The 24,568-nt window shown below is 35.4% G+C and overlaps 2 protein-coding genes across 2 annotated transcripts; one reads left to right on the forward strand and one right to left on the reverse strand.

Moving 5' to 3' along the window:
• Positions 1-2,071: 2,071 nt before the first annotated feature.
• ddx52 (DEAD (Asp-Glu-Ala-Asp) box polypeptide 52) lies at positions 2,072-16,395 on the reverse strand. Its single transcript, XM_049466552.1, has 19 exons — positions 16,257-16,395; positions 14,995-15,217; positions 14,747-14,901; positions 14,426-14,611; positions 13,382-13,525; positions 13,116-13,227; positions 12,952-13,024; positions 11,484-11,687; positions 11,301-11,391; positions 10,687-10,809; positions 9,457-9,607; positions 9,201-9,276; positions 9,034-9,105; positions 8,708-8,812; positions 7,891-8,494; positions 4,246-4,329; positions 3,619-3,708; positions 3,460-3,502; positions 2,072-2,201 (listed from the first exon to the last, which is right to left on the reverse strand). Exons 1-15 carry the CDS (start codon positions 16,341-16,343, stop codon positions 8,425-8,427), a joined length of 1,872 nt encoding a protein of 623 aa, XP_049322509.1. The 5' UTR covers positions 16,344-16,395; the 3' UTR covers positions 2,072-2,201; positions 3,460-3,502; positions 3,619-3,708; positions 4,246-4,329; positions 7,891-8,424.
• A 2,595-nt stretch (positions 16,396-18,990) lies between these two features.
• tlr22 (toll-like receptor 22) lies at positions 18,991-24,521 on the forward strand. The gene is made up of 2 exons (XM_015608450.3): positions 18,991-22,022; positions 22,125-24,521. The coding sequence occupies exon 1, from the start codon at positions 19,100-19,102 to the stop codon at positions 21,989-21,991; it is 2,892 nt and encodes a 963-aa protein (XP_015463936.3). The 5' UTR covers positions 18,991-19,099; the 3' UTR covers positions 21,992-22,022; positions 22,125-24,521.
• The last annotated feature ends 47 nt before the right edge of the window (positions 24,522-24,568 follow it).

Genomic DNA, 24,568 nt, shown 5'->3' on the forward strand with positions numbered 1-24,568 from the left:
TGTTTTTCCCCCCTCCCGGAAGGGAGTTGTTCAGTGAGTGAGAGAAAGCAGATCATGGCGGAGGCAATATTAATAATTATTGTAATATGATATGAAATGTTTTTGATGTTGTGCAATTGTGATATTGTAACTGTCAATTTTTGTCAAAAAAAAAAGGAAAGCAGAGGCAGGGCCTATCAAAAAGAAAAAAGATCAAATTCATTTCACCTCTGAATACTCTAAATTTAATGTAAAAAAAATAAATTAAAATGAATTAATATAAAAGTAAAGTTTTGTTATCCTTTGGTGTGTGCGCAAGTTTTTTTTTGTTTTGTTTTGTTTTTTGGCGGGGGGTGGGGCTAACCTCCCTGAAATCAACTTTTGCAACTTGGGATGTCTGCATAAGGGAATTAACTAAGGTGAGATAACAATATTCAAACATTACATTGTATCAGAAACTCCTAAAGGTACAGGTTGGAGTACCACACACTACAGTACAGTGCTGAGGGATCTCTGAGCAGTGCGTGGCAGTAGACATGGTGATTGCATGTTAAGGATGAGTGGCTGTGTTATGTTGGCCCTGTATGTGTGATTTTTGACATGTGATGTACCAAACAATCTGTATTCATTTGTGGATCATTTTCTATGCTCAGTTTCTCTGTTTTTTAAGCAATACCAGTGTTGTTGATGTGCAATTTTCCACATGTTAATTTAATCCTCAACTCAATTTTCATTTTTCATACTAATTTGGGGTTGTGTTTATTTTTAATAGCAGATATATAAAAAAATCCATCTTTTTTAAACCTCCATTTTTAAATGTTGTCCTTGTTATTCAAACATGGTAATACATGAAACACCCAAAAGAGACATGTTTTCTATTGTTTTAGATTTAGACAGGATGTGTTTCCTGCTTGCACGCTGCCCGTAAATCTGTACTGCTTCTACTGTCAAAAAGAGAACGCACCGCAACAGAGAAACAAACCCGACACCCACCCACGGATGTAAAAGGTGAAGGGCTCACAGGTTTTAAGAGCTAGGCTTTAGTAAAAACACTAACACAAGGTCAAACAAAGTAGACATGGGCAAAACCAGAGTCATTAACCAAGCAAACAAGTCAAGAGGCAAAAATCTGGGCAAACCAAACCAAACTGGACAAAATCAAACAGATAATTAAAAAACTAAATAGAGGTTCATACATGGTTAAAAAAAAAAAACAGGCAGGAAAGCCACACTCGGTATGTGACAGGTTTTTTTTTTTTTTTTTTTTACAAACTGGGTAATCAATTACAAGTGCAATATATCAGTAGTCCTAGATACAGTGAGAAAGAAAAACAATACCTTATCATGCTGCACCAAAGGCTGATCAAACACTTCTCAGACTCTTATTTGTACTCTATAAACAGACTAGCTCAAAAATAGCACATAGATATCAAATAGAAGAATAGTTGTATGGGTTATTAGACCATTTATTTAGTAATAGAATATTGAAACTGTACCATCCATTGGTTAATTCATTAATCCACTAATGTTCTATGTGTTATTTTTGAGCTAGTCTGTGTATATAGTATAAATAAGAGTCTGAGAAGTGTTTGAATTGATCAGCCTTTGGTGCAGCATGATAAGGTATTGACCAATTAACCAATGGATGGAACAGTTTCAATATTCTATTACTAAATAAATGGTCTAACAACCAATAAAACTATATATTTTTGCTATCTATCTTATTTTTCTACTTTTAGGACTCACATACAGGTGGTAAAAAGGGCATTGGTTTACATACAAGGCCATAGTTGTTCAAATATATATTTTTGAATAATGTTTGATTAAGGAAACCAAACAACATTTAGCCTTTTTTTTAGTTCATTTAAGCAACTAAAATAAAACTCTAATACATCTCTAATACAAAATATCTAGGTTACACATTATAACAATACAAAAAAGTTGTCTTGTTAATAAATTTGTGTCAAAGTAAAAAAAAAAAAAAAAGGTTTCACTCTTTTATTTCCGCAGGAAATCCAAGCGCAAGCCTTTTTGTACAAGAGATACAAAACCACAAAAGTGAACAAACCACAATCAGACTTACTACAGAAAATGTTGTGTACCTTTTATTGACAGCAAATGATCCTGGAATTTGTACATTTTTTTTCTAAAATTAATTGATGCATTAATCTTCTGCCTCAATTGCTTGAACATCCTTCAGATTTGTTTCTTCACTTTTTCCCCTGAAAAAAACAACATCAGAAAATCTATCATAAGAAAATCTATCATAACAAAAATCTTTATTTTCCTTTTTTTTTTTTTTAAACTTTCACACAGTGTGAATCTGGCAGTTCTATTCATTATTAACCAGAATTTTACAATGACTGGAAAAATAGAAATGCCAAAAATGCATTTAAACAAAACATTATGTCCCCTAAATATCTGAAATTAGTTTCTGAAGTATTACACAAACAAATTACATATCTCCTCTTACCTGTTTTAGAACTGCCTTGTGCTCTTTGAGTATTTAATAGATTGCTCACTCTCAGAGAGAGTAACAACAGCTCTGAATTCTCTTTAAATGGGTTTACACACAGCTCTTTTGCATTTCTTCTGAAGGTTTTTTTAAAAGTTGTTTGCATTGAAGAATGGTTCCCACTATCCTATATTTTACATTACATTACATTACATTACATTGCATTTGGCAGACGCTTTTGTCCAAAGCGACTTACAATAGTCAAGTACAAAGTAATAGAAGTTTAAAGGTAAAACATCTTTAGATAGGGCTTATAGGAGGTCGAAGGGAAATAAAAGGATAGAGGAGTGAAGGAGGGGAAGAAGGAAATTAGATTAGAAGTAGTTATTGTGTTAGAGGTGTTAGGAGAGTAAGTGCTCTTTGAAGAGCTCTGTCATCAGGAGTTTCTTAAAGATAGCGAAAGATTCTCCTGATCTGGTAGTAGAAGGTAGTTTGTTCCACCATTGGGAAACTCTGTATGAGAACAGTCTGGATTGCTTTGTGTGAATGTTCATTGGAGGAGCGCAGCGGCCAGGAGGTAACGTAAGCCTTCAGGAGCGAGTGCAGGTAGGAAGGAGCTGTTCTGTCATCACCTTGTAGGCGATTGTAAGAGCTTTGAATTTGATGCGAGCAGCAACTGGTAGCCAATGGAGCTCAATGAGCAGCGGGGTGACATGTGCCCGTTTTGGCTGGTTGAAGACCAGACGTGCTGCTGCGTTCTGGATCATTTGGAGTGGTTTTACTACACAGGCTGGGAGGTTAGCAGGGCATTGCAATATTTGTGGCAATATTTAATGAACAAAGTTTTTATTCAAAAGTTCACTTCTAGACTGTACTGTGAATGTTTAATCAAAATATTTTACATTACATTATCAGTACAATAAATACAAAAAAAGACTAATACTACTATTTTTGCATGCTCCTGCTGGATTCAGGCCTATATTATAACAGCGAATGAAGTGAGGTTTTACAAGACTGAACTTTACCATATCAGTGCTCCTTGATAACTTGAACTTTGTCCTCTTCAGTCTGTAGCAAAAAAAAAGTAAAAACACGTAAGCTATTTTCCTGTGTATTACAATTAAACAATTAGTGGCAGCCATTTTGTTTTAGTAGTAGTGCAGCCATTACTAAAGGACACATACCGGAAGCTGTTTGGCCATAGGGAAGGTCTCTTTATCATAAGCCATCACAGAACCAACTCCCTCAGGGTCGTCCACACATTGAATTGAGAGCTAATGAAAATAAAAAGGAAAATGAGGAGAACTCCAGTGTAAAATGGACTTTTCGGGTGTAGTAAAACACGATAAAAAAAGTACTTACCTTTGATGAATAGCACCCCTGAAACACCCCTCAGACTGTCTATGTTATTTTCAGTACAGTGATGGTGGTGGACTGAGCTGAAACTAGCATTATAGGATGTTAACAGAGGTTTTTAATAAGCTTCTTGAGCACTTTTTAAGTTATTAATGCCTCGTTTTAAATATCAGGGCTCTCCGGATTCTAGCAAGGAGAATGTGTGAAGGAGGTGTGAAGCTACTTTGAGCTGGATAACGGTGGAAAAAGTAATTTATCGGGGCAAATTATGCCCCGTGTCAGTTTAAAGGGTATTTGGACAAACAGAAATCAGAACAGAGGTGGGCTATTCATTAAAGGTAAGTACTTTTTATCATGTTTTACCACACCAAAAGTCCACACTGGAGTTCTCGTTTAAGCTTTTTTTAAATCATGTGATTATAAAGTGATCAGACAGTAAAAAGGAAGCACAATACCTTATCCTGCTGCACAGACTGTCTGCTACAAACATCGCTCAGACTCTCTGGTCTCTTTCGCTTGATTTTAGAATTTCCAGTGCCCTGAATAAAAACATTTTGTTATACATAAAAATTAACTTAAAGCACAAAATGGCACACAGCACTCAACCCAGATAATAATAATAATAATAATAATAATAATAATGCATTGAAACAACACTGATCTCAGACATCATAATTATGGCTTTAGGGACTTATATGTATGAAATATGTCATAACATTACATATGTATATCTATAGTTTGTATTCTATTCGTATAATCTTTAATGTGGTCCTGTAGTGTTGAAAGAGACATTTAAAGAATAAAAATGAATATAACTGCAAGCCTCAATTGCCGGAGTCCTTCTGAGTAATATTGCACAATTTAGATAAACGTCGTAATTGTAATTTTTAAAGCCTTTTAAGCAAGAACATCACATTGCTGCAGATTGCCCATAGACAATCAATGACGAACTACTTCTCTTTTAATCCAGACCTACCTGATTTGCAAACATTTAATAATAACCCAGAGACTAGTTTAAAAATTTCATTCCTCAATCTTTAATAAACTGCAGACATATTTTTGGTATTATGTCCTTAATAAGTCACTTATCAAATGGGCCATATATGCAGCAGGAAAAGATGCAACATAATTGGCCAAGTAGGATTTTTCATTTTTATAGCACCACTTATTTCTTAATTCTTAATCTTGGATGCCTTCTAAAGAATTTTATGTTTAACAAAACTACTGTTTCATTGGAATCTTGCAGTGCTTGGACCCCTAATTAATATTAATGTTAGTGGGAAGAACATTTCACCGAAAAGTTTAAAAGAGCTCAGTCCAACCATTTAAAACATTTAAATGAACATTGATTCAATGTCAGATGTCATGCATATTAGGAAACGATAAACAAAGTGTGTTTTAATGTTGTTTGTTCATCATCAACCATAAAAGTACAACCAAAATGTACAAAAACAAATATTTACGTTTTTCATTGTTCTTTGTCATCAAGGAAGCAGCCAAATAAGCAAGCATGCTCTATTAAGCAAAACACAAAAACTTTGAAATTTTGAAAATAAGATTTTTTATTTTTTTTTTTACCTTTTGTTTAATAGTAAATGTCATTTTGCTTTAAACATATAAGCATAATGAGGGTTATAAGGTTTACAGCCAGTTTACTAGACAACCTATAGTAGGGGTGGGAATCGTTTACTATCTCACGATTCGATTCGATTCCGATTTTGGGGGCCACGATTCGATTCAAAATCGATTTTTGATTCAAAACGATTTGAATTATAAAAATTTCTGCTTCTGGCTTATGAATCTTATTGAAAAAAAACCCTCCATAATATACACTGGTCCTGGAGCAGGTAATGTGTTACAAAAACAATAAAATGTGCAGGAATGTGGGTCCTCAGTGACAGAGGAATCACTGGGATATCACAATGACGTTAATGAACAATAAATAAATAATAAATAACACTGCTTTATTACCAGGCTACTAGCGGTGGTGTGTAGGTGACGCTGCTGGGCTGATGTGATGATAGCAGTGGAGCGCTAAAGTTCAGGAGCAGCTGCTGATTAACTAGTTAATTTAAGGTCGTTGTATTTCTTCAGAAAGGGGGCAGGAGGTGGAGAAATTAATTCATATGGTCCATTCCTTAATTCCTCTGTGATGAGGAGCTGAAATTAGCTCTGATTAGCTTATTGTATTTTTCCGTTCCGCCTTAAATGCTGCAGCCCGCTGCCACCTGTAGCGTTATTTAAGGTGGAACTGGAAAGTTAGCTAGTTAGCTAGCTAACAGTTACTGAAACTAACTACTAGCGATCTTTTTTATGCTTGTTATGAAGCATTCTGCCATAAAACATTGAAACTACACGTTAATCTAATGTAATATAGTGCTTGTTCTGCCATCTTACCGGTGATTCTCAAACACCTACGCTCTGTGTGTGTCTGGAAGATCTCCGTTTGAAAGGACAAGCGCTATCCCCAGGGTTGCCAGGTCCAACAAAAATACCCAGCCCAAAATCAGTCTAAAACCCGCCCCTCAGAATCGATTTTGGGACATTTTAAATCGATTCTGAATCGTAGTAAATGAGAATCAAGATTCTTATGTGAATCGATTTTTTGGCACACCTCTAACCTATAGGTTAAGTGTTAGAGCTGTTAACGATTCTGACTTGATGTTAAGTAAGATCGACAACTGAAACTGAAGAAAAAAAAAATCACATTCTCAAAGCAAATGTCTGACCACAAAAACACATGATCCTTAAAAACAGTAATGTTCTATTTCATCAATGCTATTTGTTGTTCATTTTGACATGAAACATTTTCTAAACATAGGACTATGCTGCATCATGCAGGATTAGGCCTGTGTAAACATGATGCTTTTCCATCAAATTAGAGACAGAGGAAGGTCTAAATGTAACCAATTTCACATTTATAAATGATAATAAAGTTCCAAGTGATTGATTTACTGCGTCTATATGCACGATTATCTGTTCTATATATTTTTTAAAAAAGTCTACTTGATCAAACACAATGGCGGTCACCAGTATGCTACGAGTTCCTGTTCTAGATCGATCGCATCCAAATTATTAAAGTAGTTAGTCAGTAAATCTGCACAGTACCATATTTAAATTTATACTATATCAACAGAATCACCTACCATTGTTGTTTCTGCTAATAATGCCAGCAATCAGATGACCACCCAAATGATATGGCAATGTCAACCAACAGTGCTTCCTGCTATTCAGTGTATGAATATTGTTTTGTACACACACCCCCACTAATACACAGACAAAAGAAATATATATATATATTTACATATATATATATATATATATATATATTTACATATATATATATATATATATATATATATATATATATATATATATATATATATATATATATATATATATATAATCAAATATACTAGGGCTGTCAATGCAATTAATTGTGTGGTGTCAATCAATGAAAAATCAATCAGATTATTTAAAACATTGTGATTAATCAAGAAGCAAAAATTGAAATGTTAATAAAATACATGTAAGATTGGCAAAATTGTTTATATTATTGGCATCAAGCGCTAAAAAAATATGCTTAAATGCTGGTATTTCCCTTTATTTATATTAAGAGTGAGACAAATGTGTAGTGTGGCAAACAGTAAAGCCTTTTAATACATTATTATAATATCTGAGTAGTTTTGTTGCATAAGAGATAGAAAGAGAGAGACAGAGAGAGATAAAGAAGGGTGGGGGGTTATGAGAAGTTAGGTTTATTGATTTAATTCTTAATTCAGCATAAACACTTTTCTTCCTTCTGAACAGGGCATTGCTATATAAAACTTGCTAACACTGCCACACTATGCTTTGGAAAAAGAGTGAATAATGGAAGGAAATTGACACCAAAATAAAAATAAACATTAAAAAACATAACATAAAAAACATAAATAAATAATAATAAATAATTTATATATATATATATATATATATATATATATATATATATATATATATATATATATATATATATATATATATATATATATATATATATAGTTTAGCACCAAATAAGAATGAACTAAATAAGAACCAAATAATATTGCCAAAATACTTACCCAGCATTTACCTCTGTTTGATGTTTCTTGTCAAAGCTGGTTCTTTTTAATCATCTTACATTCGGATCAATATTAGACTTAAATTCTTCAGTCGATCTCAAATCTGTCTAATTTTCAATGTTCCATCGTTTAAATAACTAAAAATACGAAAATCTGAAGAATGAAAAAGAATAAAAGGGCACATTGTACCAACAGAAAAAGGTGTCTCAGCAAGATGTTCGCTCACACTAATGAGAACTGAAAGAAGATGCCTCCACACATCATTCCCCACGAAATGCAAAATGCAAGCCTTTTATATGCATGGGGGAACACCCCAAGGGAACATACCAGAAACAAGACACAGCGGAAACTGCTGTTTTTCTGTTATTGCCAACAAGTGTGTTTGTACTCTACATTTATTGTCTTATTTCTAAGTAACATGCATTTGCAAAAATAAACACAAACATATTTTACATGTTTTTGTATTTGTGTTGTTTTATTAGAAACAGAAGGCGTACAGAAGAAAACGAATTTAGAAAGATGTAGGGTTCAGACTCAGTTGTTTGTACATTTTTCTGATTTGTCTCCACCTGCTTGAACAGTTGCTTCATTTTTTCCTTTTTTCCTAAAAAAAAAAAAAAGCCAAAAAAAGGTCACCATATTGTTAAAAATTTCAGCAAAATATCCCCATTCCTATTCAACAATCATTCATAGTCACAATATATAAAAACTAAATAAGAAATGAAGCATGGAAGATGTAACGCCACATAAATAAGTCACTAATGCTTAATCAACATATCAGATCAGGCAGTGTGTGCTGTCAGATGAAGAACTCTACCTTTTCCCCTTGTCTGTTTTCTTTTTCTTTTTTATAAGGCAGAGGGGAGTTGTGCGAATTGTTGTTCTCTTTGGTGGTTTCTTCTCAAGACGGTGTCTCTCTTTGCTGTTAAAATAAAATTAAAATACTGTTTATTCATGAAAACACACACAGCTTTAACCCACAATATGTATCTCCCTTTAGAAGCAATATTTAAGAGAAGTGATACCACTTGACTTGTTTTTTGTGGTATTTTGAATAAGCAAAAAAAATAATAATAATAAATAAATAAAAAGGGGAGGAGATGCTGTAAGAGGGCTCAAAAATCTGGAAGTTATAGTTTGTACCTGTGAAGCTTCTTGAATCCAATCATGTAATCAGGCACAGGGCATCCTGCTTGCTTTATTACTGTGGCAATGCTGAAGGTATATAGAAAAATAGAAATGCACATGTAAGATTAACCCAAATCACATATAAACACATAATGCGCAGTTAGTCTGAGTCATACAGTTACCTCCGCAGCAGAGGTTTGTCATTTTCGGTGAAAAATGTAACGGCTTTCCCCTTATGGCCTGCTCTTCCTGTGCGACCTACAGACAGACGCGGCCCCAAAGAACAATAACATTAACACTTTTTCCAACAACCAAAAAAAAAAAAAAACATTGTGTTTAAATATGGCTGAATGTTTTATTCAACCATAAATAAAATGTACTGCTGCTGATTCTGATACAGTAGTGAACACATGAACATCCTCAACTGGAGGGACTGACCTATCCGATGGATGTACTCCACTGCGCTGGCGGGAAAGTCATAATTGACAACCAAGTTGACTCCTTTGAAGTCGATACCTCGAGCCATTAGTGCCGTGCAGATCAGCACCCAGATGTTCCCGGAGCGAAAACTGTTGACCACGTTATCCCTCTACCCAAAGACAGAGTTTAAAAACATTAATAGTGCAGTTCTTCCACTCTCACAAAAAACAACTACACATTAGAAGACATGGTTTACAGGACAGATTATACACCAGATTATACACTGGTCACAGTAACAAAGTTTAAATGGATCATTTTTTTTATCAGCATAATTGAGCTTGATAGGTTTTAAGTGAACAATAAATTGAGTCAGCAGGAAAACAGTTCCCCAATTGTGGCAAAGTTTCTTTTGTTCAGCAAGATGGTTAAAAAAAACAACCAAACAAAACAATAAGGAAGAAAATAAATAAATAAAAAAATACACCAATTATAAGCTATTATAACAGCAGCTTTGGATATTATTTCAAGATATTATATTTCTATAATAATATCATCATCACACATTATTACCCTTAACATGATTTTCTTGACTTTCATTCCCCCTACAACTGTGACATTTAAATAACTTTATGCACTTGTTCACTTTACCAGCCTTAAACTATTATACCACTATATTTGCACTACTGTTTATACATGTTCTGTTTATACTGGTTCTGTCACTCCATTTTAATGTCCGGGTGAGTGAGTGAGAGGTTTCTTTTCTGCAAAAATGCTGCATCAACAGGTTTAACAGAGAAGTACTACAAATTATACAGTCTTGGTTAGCAATAAAATCTACAATTGGTTCACAATATGCCCAAACCATTACTGCAGTTCTCATTATAACTCATTATAAACAAGTCCACAATGAAATAAAGAGAATGTAACTAAATAGCTTAAAAAATAAAATTAAATAAAAAATAAAGATCACTAACATTATTTTAAAGAGTCCATAAGAACCTATTTATTTTGGACTCTCTCAGGAGTGCCCTCTAGTGGTGGACAACCTCACAAGACTTTAGGAAGAAGTGGCAGTTCTCCTTTAGACTACATTTTATTATTAACCTAATCAAGCATATTCATTAAACAGTGCATCCAAAATATGGGTGAATTATTGGGAAAGACTTTGTGCCATTTTAGTTCATTTTTGAGTAGAATGATTTCACCTTAAAATACATCAAATTTGACTTCTTATTATAATATACAAACCTGTTGCTGTGTGCGTTCGGCATGAATAACGTCAACATTAATGCCCTCATACACCAACTCATGGAACAACTCTCGGGCCCGCTCAATGGACTGAACAAACACAAGCATGGGTGGCATGAAACCCTGCAAAAACACATTTTGAGGAATTTATCACAAAAACTGAAATGCAAGATGCATGGAAACAGTGATTAAAAAACAGGGCTATTCCACCAAATATTGATTTCTGAACTCTTTAAACTTTATGAATATGAACTTGTTTTCTTTGCATTATTTAAGGTCTGAAAGCTCTGCATCTTTTTTTTTTTTTTTGTTATTTCATCTATTTCTCATTTTCTGCAAATAAATGCTCTAAATAACAATATTTATATTTGGAATTTGGGAAAAAATGTGTCCGTAGTTTAGAGAATAAAACATCAATGTTCTTTTTACTCAAACATAAACCTATAAATGGCAAAATCAGAGAAACTGATTTAGAAACCAGAGCTGTATATTGAGTATGGAAGAATCACTGTACCATAAAAAAACTGTTAACATTATTGTGCACTCCCCCTGTAATTCCCACACCTAACACACATGAATCGTAGCCGTTTCTATTACAAATCTCAGATCCTCACCTTTTTAATCAGGTCTCTCATGGCGAGCAGCTTGCCATTTTCTGCTCCTACAAACAGAAGCTCCTGCTCTACTGTCTCTGCTGCAGAGTTTCTATGAGCAGGAATATTACAGACAAATAAGTTTCAGTGCATTAGAGCATAATTAACTAAACTACTAATTTGTCCAGTGAATACAAAACTTGCCTGGGTCCAATGTTAACACAGACAAGGTTGTCCAGATTGAGCTTGCACCACTGCTCAACCTCTGTGGTGAACGTGGCACTGAAAAGAGCTCGTCGAATCTTAGGAGAGGAGCAGGCCAGGAAGATAGTGGCCAGCTGATCTCTGAAGCCAGTTTTACCGTCCTCAAAAAGCTTATCCGACTCATCCACCACCAGCCATTCCACACTGAACAACAGAGAGAGAAAGAGAGAGAGAGAGAGAGAGAGAGAGAGAGAGAGAGAACGAGTTCACAAACACTGAAATCTGAAGAGCAGTTATTGGCCTGGAACTTATTATTGTTATTGGCAAAAACGCTAGTGCAAATGCCAACACCTGGCTATTGCTGCGTAAACGCACAGTCCTTCTGTACAAGATGAAATTTAAAACACTTATGTCTTAGGGAGAAATACAGGATACCATCTGGCACTTTGACTCTAGCTGTAGTAGAGGTTGTGCCATATTAAATATATTGAACAGTTTGTGATAATATTGTTATAATAAAAGTTCTTTGTTTTTTTTAAATAGCAGTATTTTGTTATGAAAGTGTAACTGTTTATGCGCATGTACTAAATATTTCACACTTTACTACTGTTGTAGATTTTAGTTACATTATTATTATTACTAACCTACTTTACAAAATATAAATTCTGTTCTTTTTTGTGTGTTTTAGCACTGGGCGATATGGCCAAAAATACGTCACTGTATTTTTCAAGTTACTGACGGTTTTATAAAGGTTTGTGACTTACTGTACAGTTTTGAATACTAAAGCATTAAGTATTTATGTCTGTTATAGTGTTTATGGAGCTATTTAAAATATTTAGTTTTGTAAAGGAAGCCATGTAACAGTTATTGGCGTGTCTCTTTCTATCATTTTTTTTGCAAATGAACTTTTGATTTCTTCATATATTGTGTAATTTTTGGGACAAAGTAAACCCATATGTAATTAAAGCCTTTATTTTAACCCTTAGTGTTTTATAAAAATATATATATATATACACACACACTCCTAACAGACATTTCTCAAAAGCTCTATTGTACAAGTAAGACAAGTTTAATATCAATTTACAATGTTATTATTGAAGCCGTTAGAGGCATTATAGTAATAAAATCCCCAGTTCAGTACAGGATTAATCATCTCCAGTTAACAAATGCATTCAGTTCAGTGTGCATTAAAATATCCTTCAAGCTACAGAATTAATATATTTAAAAGGGCTATAAATACTGTTTTATTATACTTTATATTAGTATATATATTATTTTATCGTACATACCTAAGCAATAGCCCACTCTGCAGCAATGCACAAAATGCAGGTTGCAATGCACTATAAATGCATTGTAACATTTTTAAATGAAAGCCTGCATTTATACCGTTGCATAAATTGGATTTCAGGCTTTAAGTGTTTGCCATGTGACTGTGCAGCCTCTAAGCTAGATTGCAACTGAGGTTTACCTGCTGAGATCTACAGCTGGAGGGTCCTGGTTGAGCAGATAAATAAGCCTGTTAGGAGTGGTCACCAGTATATCTGTAAAAGAAAGATCAGATTTGTCAGATATCAGAACAGCATATCTGCACTGTCTTTAAATCTTAAAAAGAGATACAGAACGGTGACCTACCAAACTTCTTAGCTGATTTGGGACCATATTTTTTGGCTGCGTCCACTCCTTTATTGATCATGTGAACCCTGAAACCCAGTCCTTCTGACAGTTTCAGCAGCTCTCTGTGCGTCTGTAAGTAAATACACAACCAATTCAAGAAAAAGCACATTATAATTCACTGTTAAATACGTCAGCATCACAGTTTTGTAGCATTACCAGAAACTGAAAGTCTAATAACAGTATGTGTGTTAACTGTGTGTAAAGGTTAAGTGGGTGAATCTCACCTGGCTGGCCAATTCTCTAGTAGGAGCTACGATAAGGGCTCTGAAGCCCTTATTCATTGGCTGGCGGAGATGGGCCAGCAGGGGCAAGCAGAAGGCCATGGTTTTACCAGAGCCAGTGGGGGCACACGCCAGAATCTCTCGACTCTAAAACATAAAGAATCATCAAAAACAAAAAACATAACTGTAGGTCATTTTAAAAGGCAGTTCCACGTTGATGTTTTTTAATACGCTTTTTTTTTGTGAACTGGTCCATTTTAGAAAAAAATAAAAACATTTTAATTACTTTTCTGTGGTGGAGATTAAAAACAGAGATAATTATGTCAACAAAAATATTGCCATATTGGTTACCATTAAATTCTACTATTTACTATTTTAAATTAACTTGATGGTCCAAGAGTGGTGAATATGAAAAATATATGTTTCCTATGGGAATATCTTGGTCAATCTGCATCCTGCAATCTGTCTGACACAAATTTATTTTTAAAATATTTTATTCATATTATTTTCTTTATTGTAGATTAATATTAAAGACATCAAATCTATGAAAAAAACGTGTTATGAAAATAAACAAAAATGTTAACAGGCCAAAATTGTGTGCTTACAGTATAAAGTTTAGATTCTTTAAAGTAGAACCTTTAGCTACCCTTTAACAGATTTGCCCACTCTTGGCTGATTCTCTCAGTTGGCTTTATGAGGTAGAACCAGGAATGGTTACACTTTTTGTCTGCTACCTAATTGCATGTGTGTTCTTTTAAAGTTCCAAGTCTTAATCTACAATGTAAATGATACAAATTAAAAACAAATTGTACTTAAAAAAAAGGTTTATTTTATCTATTAAAATTGACAGCATCAGAAAGCTGATTCACATTCATTAATTCGAATAACCCATCTCCACCACTGTGAAACATTTCTACATAGTAAGAATAATGTAACATAATGTAACATGAATTCATACCAACATTTCAGACTACAGATCAACACTAGATACTAAGCATTTAATGATGTGTATAAATACTAAAAAAAAAAAAAAAAAAAAAAACTCACATGCATCATGAGTGGAATGGCTTGCATCTGAATAGGTGTGGGGGTCTGGAATCCTGCTGCTTTGATGTTCTGAATGACCCTTGGGTCCAGCTCATACTCCTTTTGAAGCTCTTCAAACGTGGCAAGAGGGTCTGGGATATCTGTGCCGTGTACATTTATCCTGTTACTGTGTCTGATCTGGTTGAGCTAAAATGAAAGGTAACAGAAGTTAAACAAGCTCACAGTAATTAGACTGCTTTTAGGCTTTGTTTATTCAAAGTTCAGATCATTAAGAGTTAAGTCACATCGTTGATGTACAGTATAGGACGAGGCTTTCCTCACCTTCTCACGGTGAAGCTGTTTTAATCTTTTCAGTGAAAGCTCGTCTTTTGCCTTTTTCTTAGGCCCTTTAGCCTTCTTGTCTTGGGACGAAGTCCACCGGATCCCTTCCTTCTCCAGCTCTCTCTCGTCATCTCCATCAGTCTCATTCTCTTCATCTGTGTAGCAGAAGAAAAAGGTGAGAATAAAGTTCTAAAAAAGATCTAAAGAAGACCTGAATAATGTCATGAGCTCTACTAATGAACTCTTACCATCTGTTTCTTCCTTATTTCCTTTCCTTTTCTTCCCTGATTTGTTTAATGGTTCATCCGCGGTGCTGCGTTTTCGTTTCTCTGTGACTGTAGTCTGTTGGTTTTCTGACTCTTCATCTTCACTGTTGTTATCGTGTACTGTCGTCTCCTTTTGGGGCTTGATCCCAAAGAAATTAATTTCATCCAAAGACTTAGAAGCCTCCTTGTTCTGAGACCTCCCTACCTGTTTTACCGATATTAACAAAAATAGACAAAAAATAGCAGATGAAAAAGTGTCCAAAAGTGTTGTATTTTTTTTTTTTTATCACATGAGTGTCTGTAAGGGAATTTAACTAACCAGCATGCTGACCTATCTAAACATACAACCTAGCCATGTGTGATTATAAAGAAATTATAAACCACATACAGCTTATTAGCTAATTAACCATCCTACCTACAAAAAGTAGCTACTTTAGCTAGATTAAAGGAGAACTCCGGTGTAAAATGGACTTGGGGTGTACTGAAATCATTTCGCAAACCAGAATTTGTTCCAGTTTCTCCAAACATGTTTTAGAATGGGCGTTATAGGGCATATTTTTGCCCCTGGAGAGAAATATTTTTTTCCACCGCTAACAAGCTCAAAATAGTTCCACACTTCATTGGTAGAATTTGCAGAGCCTAGACAATTAAATCGAGACATTGAGAAATTTTAAAGTGCACTGGAAGTATATTAAAATAGTCTGTTTACATCTTAAAGTTAAGTCCGGAGAACTAGCTTAGTGCTACTATTTTAATAATCTTCTGGTGCACTTTCAAAGGTCTCAATGTCTCATTTTAAATGTCAAGGCTCTCCGAATTCTACCAATCAAGTGTGGAACTATTTTAAACTTTTTAGCAGAAGAAAAAGCGATTATTCTACAGGGGCAAAAATATAACACCCATTCTAAAACTTGTTTGTAGAAACTGGAAAAAAAATATGTATTTCGGAATTCAACAAAGTTTAGTACTCGTAATTATGTTTCAGTACACCATTTTACACAGGAGTTCTTTAACTAAATAATTAACTGTTAACTCTAGCTAGTTCTCCAGGGAAGTTAGCTACCCTGGCTAACTAGCCTAGCTATATATGTATGAACCGATGCTAGCTAGCTAACACATGTTAGCACAGACTGACAGACTTCGCCCGACAAATCCTCCAAAAAAAAAAACTCCAACTCCCGAACATTAAAGCCCCCGCTGAAGAAAACACGTGCAGCTCAGAGTGATAAAAACACGGCCCTTACCTTAAACCTGTCCGCATCTTTTCCAAAGCGTTTAAAATTAAACTTCGCTCCGGCTCCCAGCCGCTTAAACAGGTCCACCGCGTCCATCACTCTCTGTGCAGATGGACGGGAAAAGTCCGCACTAATCGATACAGGAGCTTCCCTGACTGCACGCTCTCTGCGATAAGCAGCTCGACGTTTGATTATTACATATGTTGAGGAGCGTTACCCCTGAAGCCCACGTGGCTGCGCTGCTTCTCTTTTTAAGATAAAATAAGATTATAGAAACCTTATATTACCGCCTATGGCATAGTGCAGTAGTTCTCTAACTTTTTAGGCCATGTATCACCAATGACCAAACTAAAACCTCCAAGTAGCACCTACAAGCCATTTCACAGAAACCCATGTATTTAATTATTTATTTATTTATTTGTTTGTTAATTCGTTTGTTTGTTTGATTGATTGACTGGTTGATTGATTGTTTCTTTACTTATCTTATTGATTGATTTTATTTATTTATTTATATAATGTTACATGGTACAGTGTAACAGTGTAATATGGTGAGTGGCTCATAAATAAAAACATGTAGGTTATATGTGCAAGAAACAAGAAGAAATTAAATTTGGCTCAAATTGAAATTATTCTTATATTCTTGTTGTAAACTTGTTAAAACAGTATTTTTTTTATTGTTGTCTTGTGCAGATAGACAACTTTATAAAGTATTATATATAAAGCAGTGGTTTTTATCTCTGCTACTGGTGGAGACCTCCTTCTACTCTGCATGTTTTGGGTGCTTCCTTGCACTTTAACTGTTAACACTTGGTTCAAATGATCAGCTTGTAATCAAAAGTGTGCTATATCCACAGGGACTCCAAAGCTTCCAAAAATGGCACTTTCCTCCAAAAATTATAATTCATGCCATACAAGGTTAATAATTCCACAGCATGGAAGGGAACATGCAATGTTACAGCAGCACAGAGGACAGAACAGCAGTGTCAGAAAAATACAAACGATACAAAACAAATACAAGAAATACAAGAGAATACAACAATGCATATATATGTGTGTGTGTGTGTGTTATTATGTAGCACTCATTTTAACACACAACACAATGACTGACCAATAAAAAAAACCTGAGAGCTGGTTAACGGGCAGCATAGGGTATGTTATTTTCTGGATGGTTAGCTGGTTTTGAACTGTATTTTTAACAGGGAATAATATCCCACATAGCAAAGAACGTTCAATAGTAGCATTACATCTTTTAATGTTCAGGATGAACAAACAACCTTAAAACAACCATTATTTAACATTGCCTACTAGATAAGGAGAAAACAGAATTTTACTTGATAATTATTCTTACCTTTACCTTTTTTATTTTAGATCTGCTAATACTGCTCGATTCCAGGTCTCTAGAGTTAAAAGCAAAAGTATTAAGGGCTTTCTTGTAGTTTGGCTTCTAAAGAAACCTTGTATAAATGCATTTAAAAAAATACAATGTACTATACATTTATAATAAATGTACTGAGCACTGAGAGAGGGCTGGTCCTCATGTTCTGCCAGCTATGATCTGTGTGTATGTGTGTGTGTGGGCGCGCACATGTTTGTGTGTGTGTGTGTGTGTGTGAAAAGCAGAAGTAAAGTTGAAAGTAGAAGATACCTTTCTTCACTGTAAAAGAAACATTTCCAGCTTAACTAGAAGAGCAACAGTCAGAAGGTAAGTTTACCAGCATATGTACCTTTTTCAAAATAAGATTGTTTTAAAAACATATGTTATTATAAGTATATCTGCCTGTATTTATAGTATTTACAATTCTATTACATCATTTTTAACATTTTTAATACATTTTTTCTTGACCCTGTAAATTTAAAAAGATATACAGAACCACATGTATAATTTTTATGTAAAAAAAAAAAAAGTTAAACAAACCAGAATTGTTTAATGTTTTACAGTTTTACAGATTCTTCTAGCTTAGAGGAAAGAACTGCACACTCTTGGTATTTTAATCTCAGTGTCTTCATGAGGGAGAGTCACCTGGAATAGTTTTCTCAGCGTCTTGAAGGAGTTCCTGGAGGTGCTGAACAATAGTTCACACTGTGAAGCTCCAGCTCATCCCAAATCAGCAACTCAGTTAATCAGGTTTAGGTCAGGGGATTATGGAGGAGAAACACTTTTTCATTTCCATATGTGTAGCTTAATTGTTTTTATGTCTTAAACATTAATCTACAATGTAGGGAATAAGTAAAACTAAAAAATTAAGAAAAAAAATGAACGAGAAGAGTGTTCAAACTTTTGCCTGGTACTGTATATGTAATATAATGTATGTAAAAAAAAAATGCAACATGACAAACTCAAAGTCAAAGAAGCCTTTTAATTGACATTTTTTAATACTGTCTATATTAATACATCTATATTTTTTGGTTTGAGGTTATATGATGAAAACGTGAGTATTGACGTGGTAGAAAGATTTAATTCAGAATGATTTGTCTGTGGAAATCCACAGATGCTGCAATCTCTCTGCTCACTTCTGTTTGAAAAACTTGGTTCCTAAACTTGTCTCCTATTTTGAGAAGTGTTCTCCTATTTTGAGAACAAAAGACAAAAGAAAAATGTTCCCCATGTTTCGAATAAGTTTCAGTTGCTTTATCAAAGTTTTAGATTCTTTTCTTATACAATTGCGGTATTGTTATTGTCATTACTGTTAAATAGATGGAAATTTGGCTGGGATTAACACTGTATTCTTTTCACACTAGGCGGGGTCTGTTCTACAAAACATAACTGCTGAATCTGCTGTGATTTTACTGAACAAAAAAAAACAGTAGGACTTCAAACGATGACCAGCTGATCTGATTCAAGAAATGCAAGAATGGCAGCAAATCTTGGAAAAGGACTTTCAAAAGATATCAGAAGCATATCACACACTATTCTATGGATGTTCATCTTCATTATCCAGATTGATGCATTTTCTTTACAGAACTGTACTGTAAAAGGTGCTTTAAATGACACGCACCAGTTAAACGTTCTGTGCTACAAAATGGGCTTCTTTAAGGTTCCTTCACCAATACCCAGCAAAGCCAGATATTTAGTAATTTCCTATAACTTCATTTCAAAGATCAATGTTGGCGACTTTGAGGACCTTTGGAACCTGAGAAATCTGAACTTATCAAATAACCACATCTCATGGATACAACAGGGTACCTCTGATCATTTTCCCAATTTGTCTGATCTGAATCTTTCCCACAACAAGCTGGAAAGAGTGTCCGCAGATCTACTGCGTGGGCTAACTAAGTTGCAAGTGCTTCGTCTTGACTGGAATGTAATTGAGTACATCGACCAACATGCCTTCAATACTCTTTCCAGTTTAAAAGTACTGAACATCTCAAAAAATAAGTTCGGACAAATTGACAGAATCAAGCCTGTGTTTGCGTCACCACATATGGAGGAACTGTACATCGGAAGCAACAGCTTTGATGTGTTTAACTCCTATGACCTGTCAAGATCACCTTTGGCTCTAAAAATAATGGATTTGTCTAACAATACTTTTACCACGTTCCAAATAACGGACAACATTTTCCCAGTTCTAGACCACCTTGATCTCTCACAGTGTGGTCAAAATAAACCCATGCTGTGGAACATCACTGATAAGACAGTTCTGAATTCAGTGAGAACACTTTACTTGAGTGGGGTCAAATTTCCAGTAGAGAGTATAGATGCATTACTTCAGAACTTGACTTGGGCCTCACTGCATAAGCTAAGAATGAGTGACAACAAGAAGGTGAAAGTGAGGCTTCTTCTACAGGCTGCATGCTCCTCTCAACTTAACGTGCTACGTTTAAAAAGGAACAACATCTTAGCACTGACTGAGCATATGTTCAAAACCTGCTTCAACCTGACAGAGCTAGACCTGTCCGATAATAAAATATCACATATTTCTGCACCAGTATTCAGTGGATTAACACAGCTGAAGACACTGCATCTCCAACTCAATGACCTGACCCAGGTCTCACATGGTTTTGAAATGCTCCCAACACTTGAATTTCTGGACCTCAGCAGAAACAGAATTAAGAAGCTAAGCTGTTCTGACTTTGCTAATTTAACACAATTGACCCACCTCTACTTGTATTCGAACAAAATTTCCAAACTTGAATCATGCCTGTTTAAAGATCTAAAAAATCTTCAAATCCTGAAAATGGGCACTAATAAGTTATTGGAAATTGGCAATGCGTTCGAATGTGGTCCTAATTCCTTAAAGGAGTTACAGCTGACATACAACAGTTTAAGTGTACTCACAAATGGAACGTTTAAGAGTTTGCCTAATCTTAAAACTTTGATAATTTCTGACAACCCGATTTTCGCGATTGAAGCAAACACTTTTACGGGCCTTAAAAACCTAGTGTACCTGTCGCTTTCTTCTAACAGACTGAAAGAAAAAGCTATAGAAGACCCAGCTGTGTTTTCAGGCATGCCCAAACTGAGACAACTGGAACTATTCAGCAATGACATTTCATACAAGGATGACACTCTGAAGACACCTCCTTTTGTATATTTAAAGTCACTGAAAATACTGACTATTCATAGCCAACGAAAAGGTATTGGTAAAATTCCTTCAAACCTGCTTCAAGGCTTAACCTCCTTGGAAATGTTCTACGGTGGAAACGTGAATCTTGATCATCTGCATCCAGATACATTCAACTCCACCCCTAAACTTTTTTTTTTGGATCTTTCGAAGAACACATTCCTAGTTGAGCAGTCCATCTCTGCAGAGGTTTTTCGCCCAATACCGAGGTTGACAAAGCTCATCCTGTCCAGAACTCAGCTTCATTCCCTCAATTTCCTGTTAAACGCAAATCTCTCAAGACTGTCAGTGTTAAAAGCCCCTGCAAACACACTGGACGTAATCAACGATACACTGATTCAGTCGCTCCCTCGACTGAAGTACCTTGACTTAGAGAATAATACTTTCACTTGTGACTGTAGCAATGCTTTTTTCATTGACTGGGCGATGAATAATAACTATACCCAGGTTATCTATTTGAGCAAATATGCTTGCAGCTACCCACCTTCACTGAGAGGCAAAAGCCTCACAGACCTCAATACAGAATCTTGTAATGTGAATGTGGACTTCATCTGCTTCGTCTGCAGCTCTGTCGTGGTCATCTTCACCCTTTTGGTGTCTTTTATTTATCACTTCCTTCACTGGCAAGTGGTCTATGCATATTACTTATTTCTTGCCTTCCTATATGACAGCAAGAAGAAACAGACACAGCAGCAACTCAGGTTCCAGTACGACGCATTCATTTCCTACAATGCCCAGGATGAACCTTGGGTTGTGGAGGAGCTGGTGCCCAATTTGGAGGATAAGCAGGGCTGGAGACTGTGTCTACATCACAGGGACTTTGAGCCAGGAAGGCCCATCCTGGACAACATCATGGACGGTATATACAGCAGCCGTAAGACCATTTGTGTAATCACTCACAATTACTTGAGGAGCAACTGGTGTTCCAAAGAAATCCAGACGGCCAACTTCAGATTGTTTGATGAGCAGAAGGATGTGTTGATCCTAGTCTTCCTAGAGGACATCCCTACGCAGCAGCTGTCTCCTTACCATCAAATGCGTAAGCTGGTGAAAAAGAAGACCTACCTCAAATGGCCCAAACCTGGAGAAGATACCAAAGTCTTCTGGCAGAAACTAAGGCTAGCTTTAGAGACAAAGGAAGACCTGGATGAGAACGCTCTTCTTTCTGGACAAGAAGAGTGAAATCTCACATCACTTCTTCAATGACGTGAAGGTAAATCATATTTTTTGTCTTTTTTTTTTTTCAGAAATCAATTTTCTATTATTTGTAACAAGTACTGTCCATGCATTCTAAGACACGATGTCACTGTTTTAGGGAGAACAGAGAGAGAGGAGGTAAAAGAAACAGGAACTGTATCAGCAGCTTCTAAACTGACAGACATCAGAGAATCTAAAGAGGGTACAAGATAGAGACATTCTTCAGGTTTGTGTCGAACAGCAGGCCTTCGTTCTTTCTGCCTCTACTCTGACCCCTATTGTTCACCTCCCAGCATGACTCCCTCCACCTACATACGAGCCTACAATGACTTCCTGCTCTGTGCTGCTGATTACAGTACAATTTAAGAGAAGAGTGCCACAACTGCTTGGACAGATGTTGACGTTCTCTGCTAAGAACCAAGAGTCAATAGAACAGTTGGATTGTTTTTTTTCTTTAGTATTTTTGGGGAAATGCTCAGTCTTATTTTACAAAGGGACCACTGATAACCATAAAGAGTTTATATTATTCTATTATCCATGTGTACTATTGCATCTTGTTGTACTGTCTGATTTCAGAAACTATTGTATTTCATAAGCAACGACCTGTAGTTACACGGAGAGTCACTTTACACTATAATGACAGTGTGTGTGTGTTCTGAATCTTTGTGCAGTTTTACACCTATAGTTCATTTAATCTGGTCCAAATCTTGGTTTGGTTTGTTTTCATGCATCACAACAAACCATGTGAGAGCAAGAAAGTAAATACACAAAGAAGGACCTGTGTTCTGGACTATTCATGGCTGTGTCTGAACAACAGGAAATGCTGACTTGATGCCTTGCTGCCCACACTTGCTGATCTCACTTAGAAGGCAGTGTAGTGGTGAAGGTCTCTTTATCTGAATGATATGCCAAAGTATAGACAGCTCACCACTAGATACGAGAGTTTAGCTGTGTTTTCTTTAGCTAGTAGCATTTGAACTCAATTAAAAATATAGAATGATAGATTACTAAACTTGGATTCAGACATGAGTGGGTACCTTCCTGCCTTAAAGTCTGGCCTAAGTAGGCAGCATTTTGAGCGTTTCAGACATTGGGCATATTTCTGTGCAGTTTAACATGGAGAAAGGAGGGTAATAATTCATAGCTGTAGTAATAAATAATCTGGGTAATATGTCCGGTTAAGGATCTGTTGGCTCAAATTTGTAGTGTACATACTTTCTCACTACTCTAGGATTTGTTTGGTACCCGACCTAGACCATCTCCTATCAAGGAGGGCCAAGGGTGCATCTGTTGGCCCATATCAGTGTATACAGTATTAATGCTCGACCAATCAAATGACAGAAAAGGTTAAATAGTTAAGTGGTTTTTAACCTAGGTCTTTTCTATTTATACTTATCTGACAAACCCACATTGATTAAAACTTACAGTTTTCACATTTTTTTTCCTATTCACAATTAATACTAACACTAGCATTAATAAAGTAATAGTGTGTTAACAGGCAAAAACACATCTATAAATAGCATAAAATAATTGATCAATTGTTTACTGTTCATTGTGTATTTAATGAACAGCACTATACATAAGTAATAAAATAATATTACTGTTTTATATAAAGCTCTGGAAAAAAATAATACTACTTAAAAATTATGAGTTTCTTTGATTTTACCAAATTGAAATCCTCTGGAATATAATCAAGAGGAAGATGGATGATCACAAGCCATTAAAACCAAGCTGAACTACCTGCATTTTTGCACAAGAAGTGGCATAAAGTTATCTAAAAGTAGTGTGTAAGACTGGTGGAGGAGAACATGCCAAGATGCATGAAAAAAACAGGGTTATTCCACCAAATACTGATTTCTCTGCATTATTTTCTCTGCAGTATCTTTTTTGTTATTTCAGACATTTCTAGTTTTCTTCAAATAAATGCTTAAAATGACAATATTTTTGTTTGGAATTTGGGAGAAATGTTGTTTGTAGTTTATAGAATACAATATAAATGTTCATTTTACTCAAACATATACCTATAAATAGCAAAATCAGAAAAACTGATTCAGAAACTGAAGTGGTCTCTTAATTTTTTCAAAAGCTGTAAAAACAAACCGGTGTTATAATCATATATGACCCCTCAAGGAGCCAGGTGAACTCTGTTTATCCACAGAAACTCAAACGTCATCTTTGGCTGCTTATTAGTGATCTAGTTAGTATACAAAAGCGAGAGTTTGTGGTCACTAAAGTTTACATTTTCCTCCAGGTTTCAGTCAGTAGCTCTGGCTGCCTCCCCTCGGGAAAATCCACACTTTAATCACATTCTAGAACAGTCACATGATAAAAGGAGAAGGATAATGAATTCACTGGTTCACTTCCTCATTGTGGCCGCTCAAACGATTTTACACGCCCTTTGACTACAAGGCCAAGACAGAGGAAACGGACCTAATGGGGTCAATCAGGAAAAAAAACATACTCCCCATCCTGTTCACACTCCTCCTTACTGTGACTTCTCTCCAAAACCCACTACCATCATTGTACTCATCCCATAATTTAAACTCATCCCAGAATTTAAAA

The sequence above is a fragment of the Astyanax mexicanus genome, chromosome 17 (assembly GCF_023375975.1).
Source record: "Astyanax mexicanus isolate ESR-SI-001 chromosome 17, AstMex3_surface, whole genome shotgun sequence".
NCBI lineage: Eukaryota > Metazoa > Chordata > Actinopteri > Characiformes > Acestrorhamphidae > Astyanax > Astyanax mexicanus.

Coding starts and splice junctions, on each gene's coding strand:
- ddx52 (XM_049466552.1), bottom strand. CDS start 16,343: ATGGACGCGGTGGACCTGTTTAAGCGGCTGGGAGCCGGAGCGAAGTTT. Junction 9,608..10,686: donor CCGAACGCACACAGCAACAG/GTTTGTATATTA, acceptor GTCTTTGGGTAG/AGGGATAACGTGGTCAACAG. Junction 8,813..9,033: donor GGATTCAAGAAGCTTCACAG/GTACAAACTATA, acceptor TTATTTTAACAG/CAAAGAGAGACACCGTCTTG.
- tlr22 (XM_015608450.3), top strand. CDS start 19,100: ATGGCAGCAAATCTTGGAAAAGGACTTTCAAAAGATATCAGAAGCATA.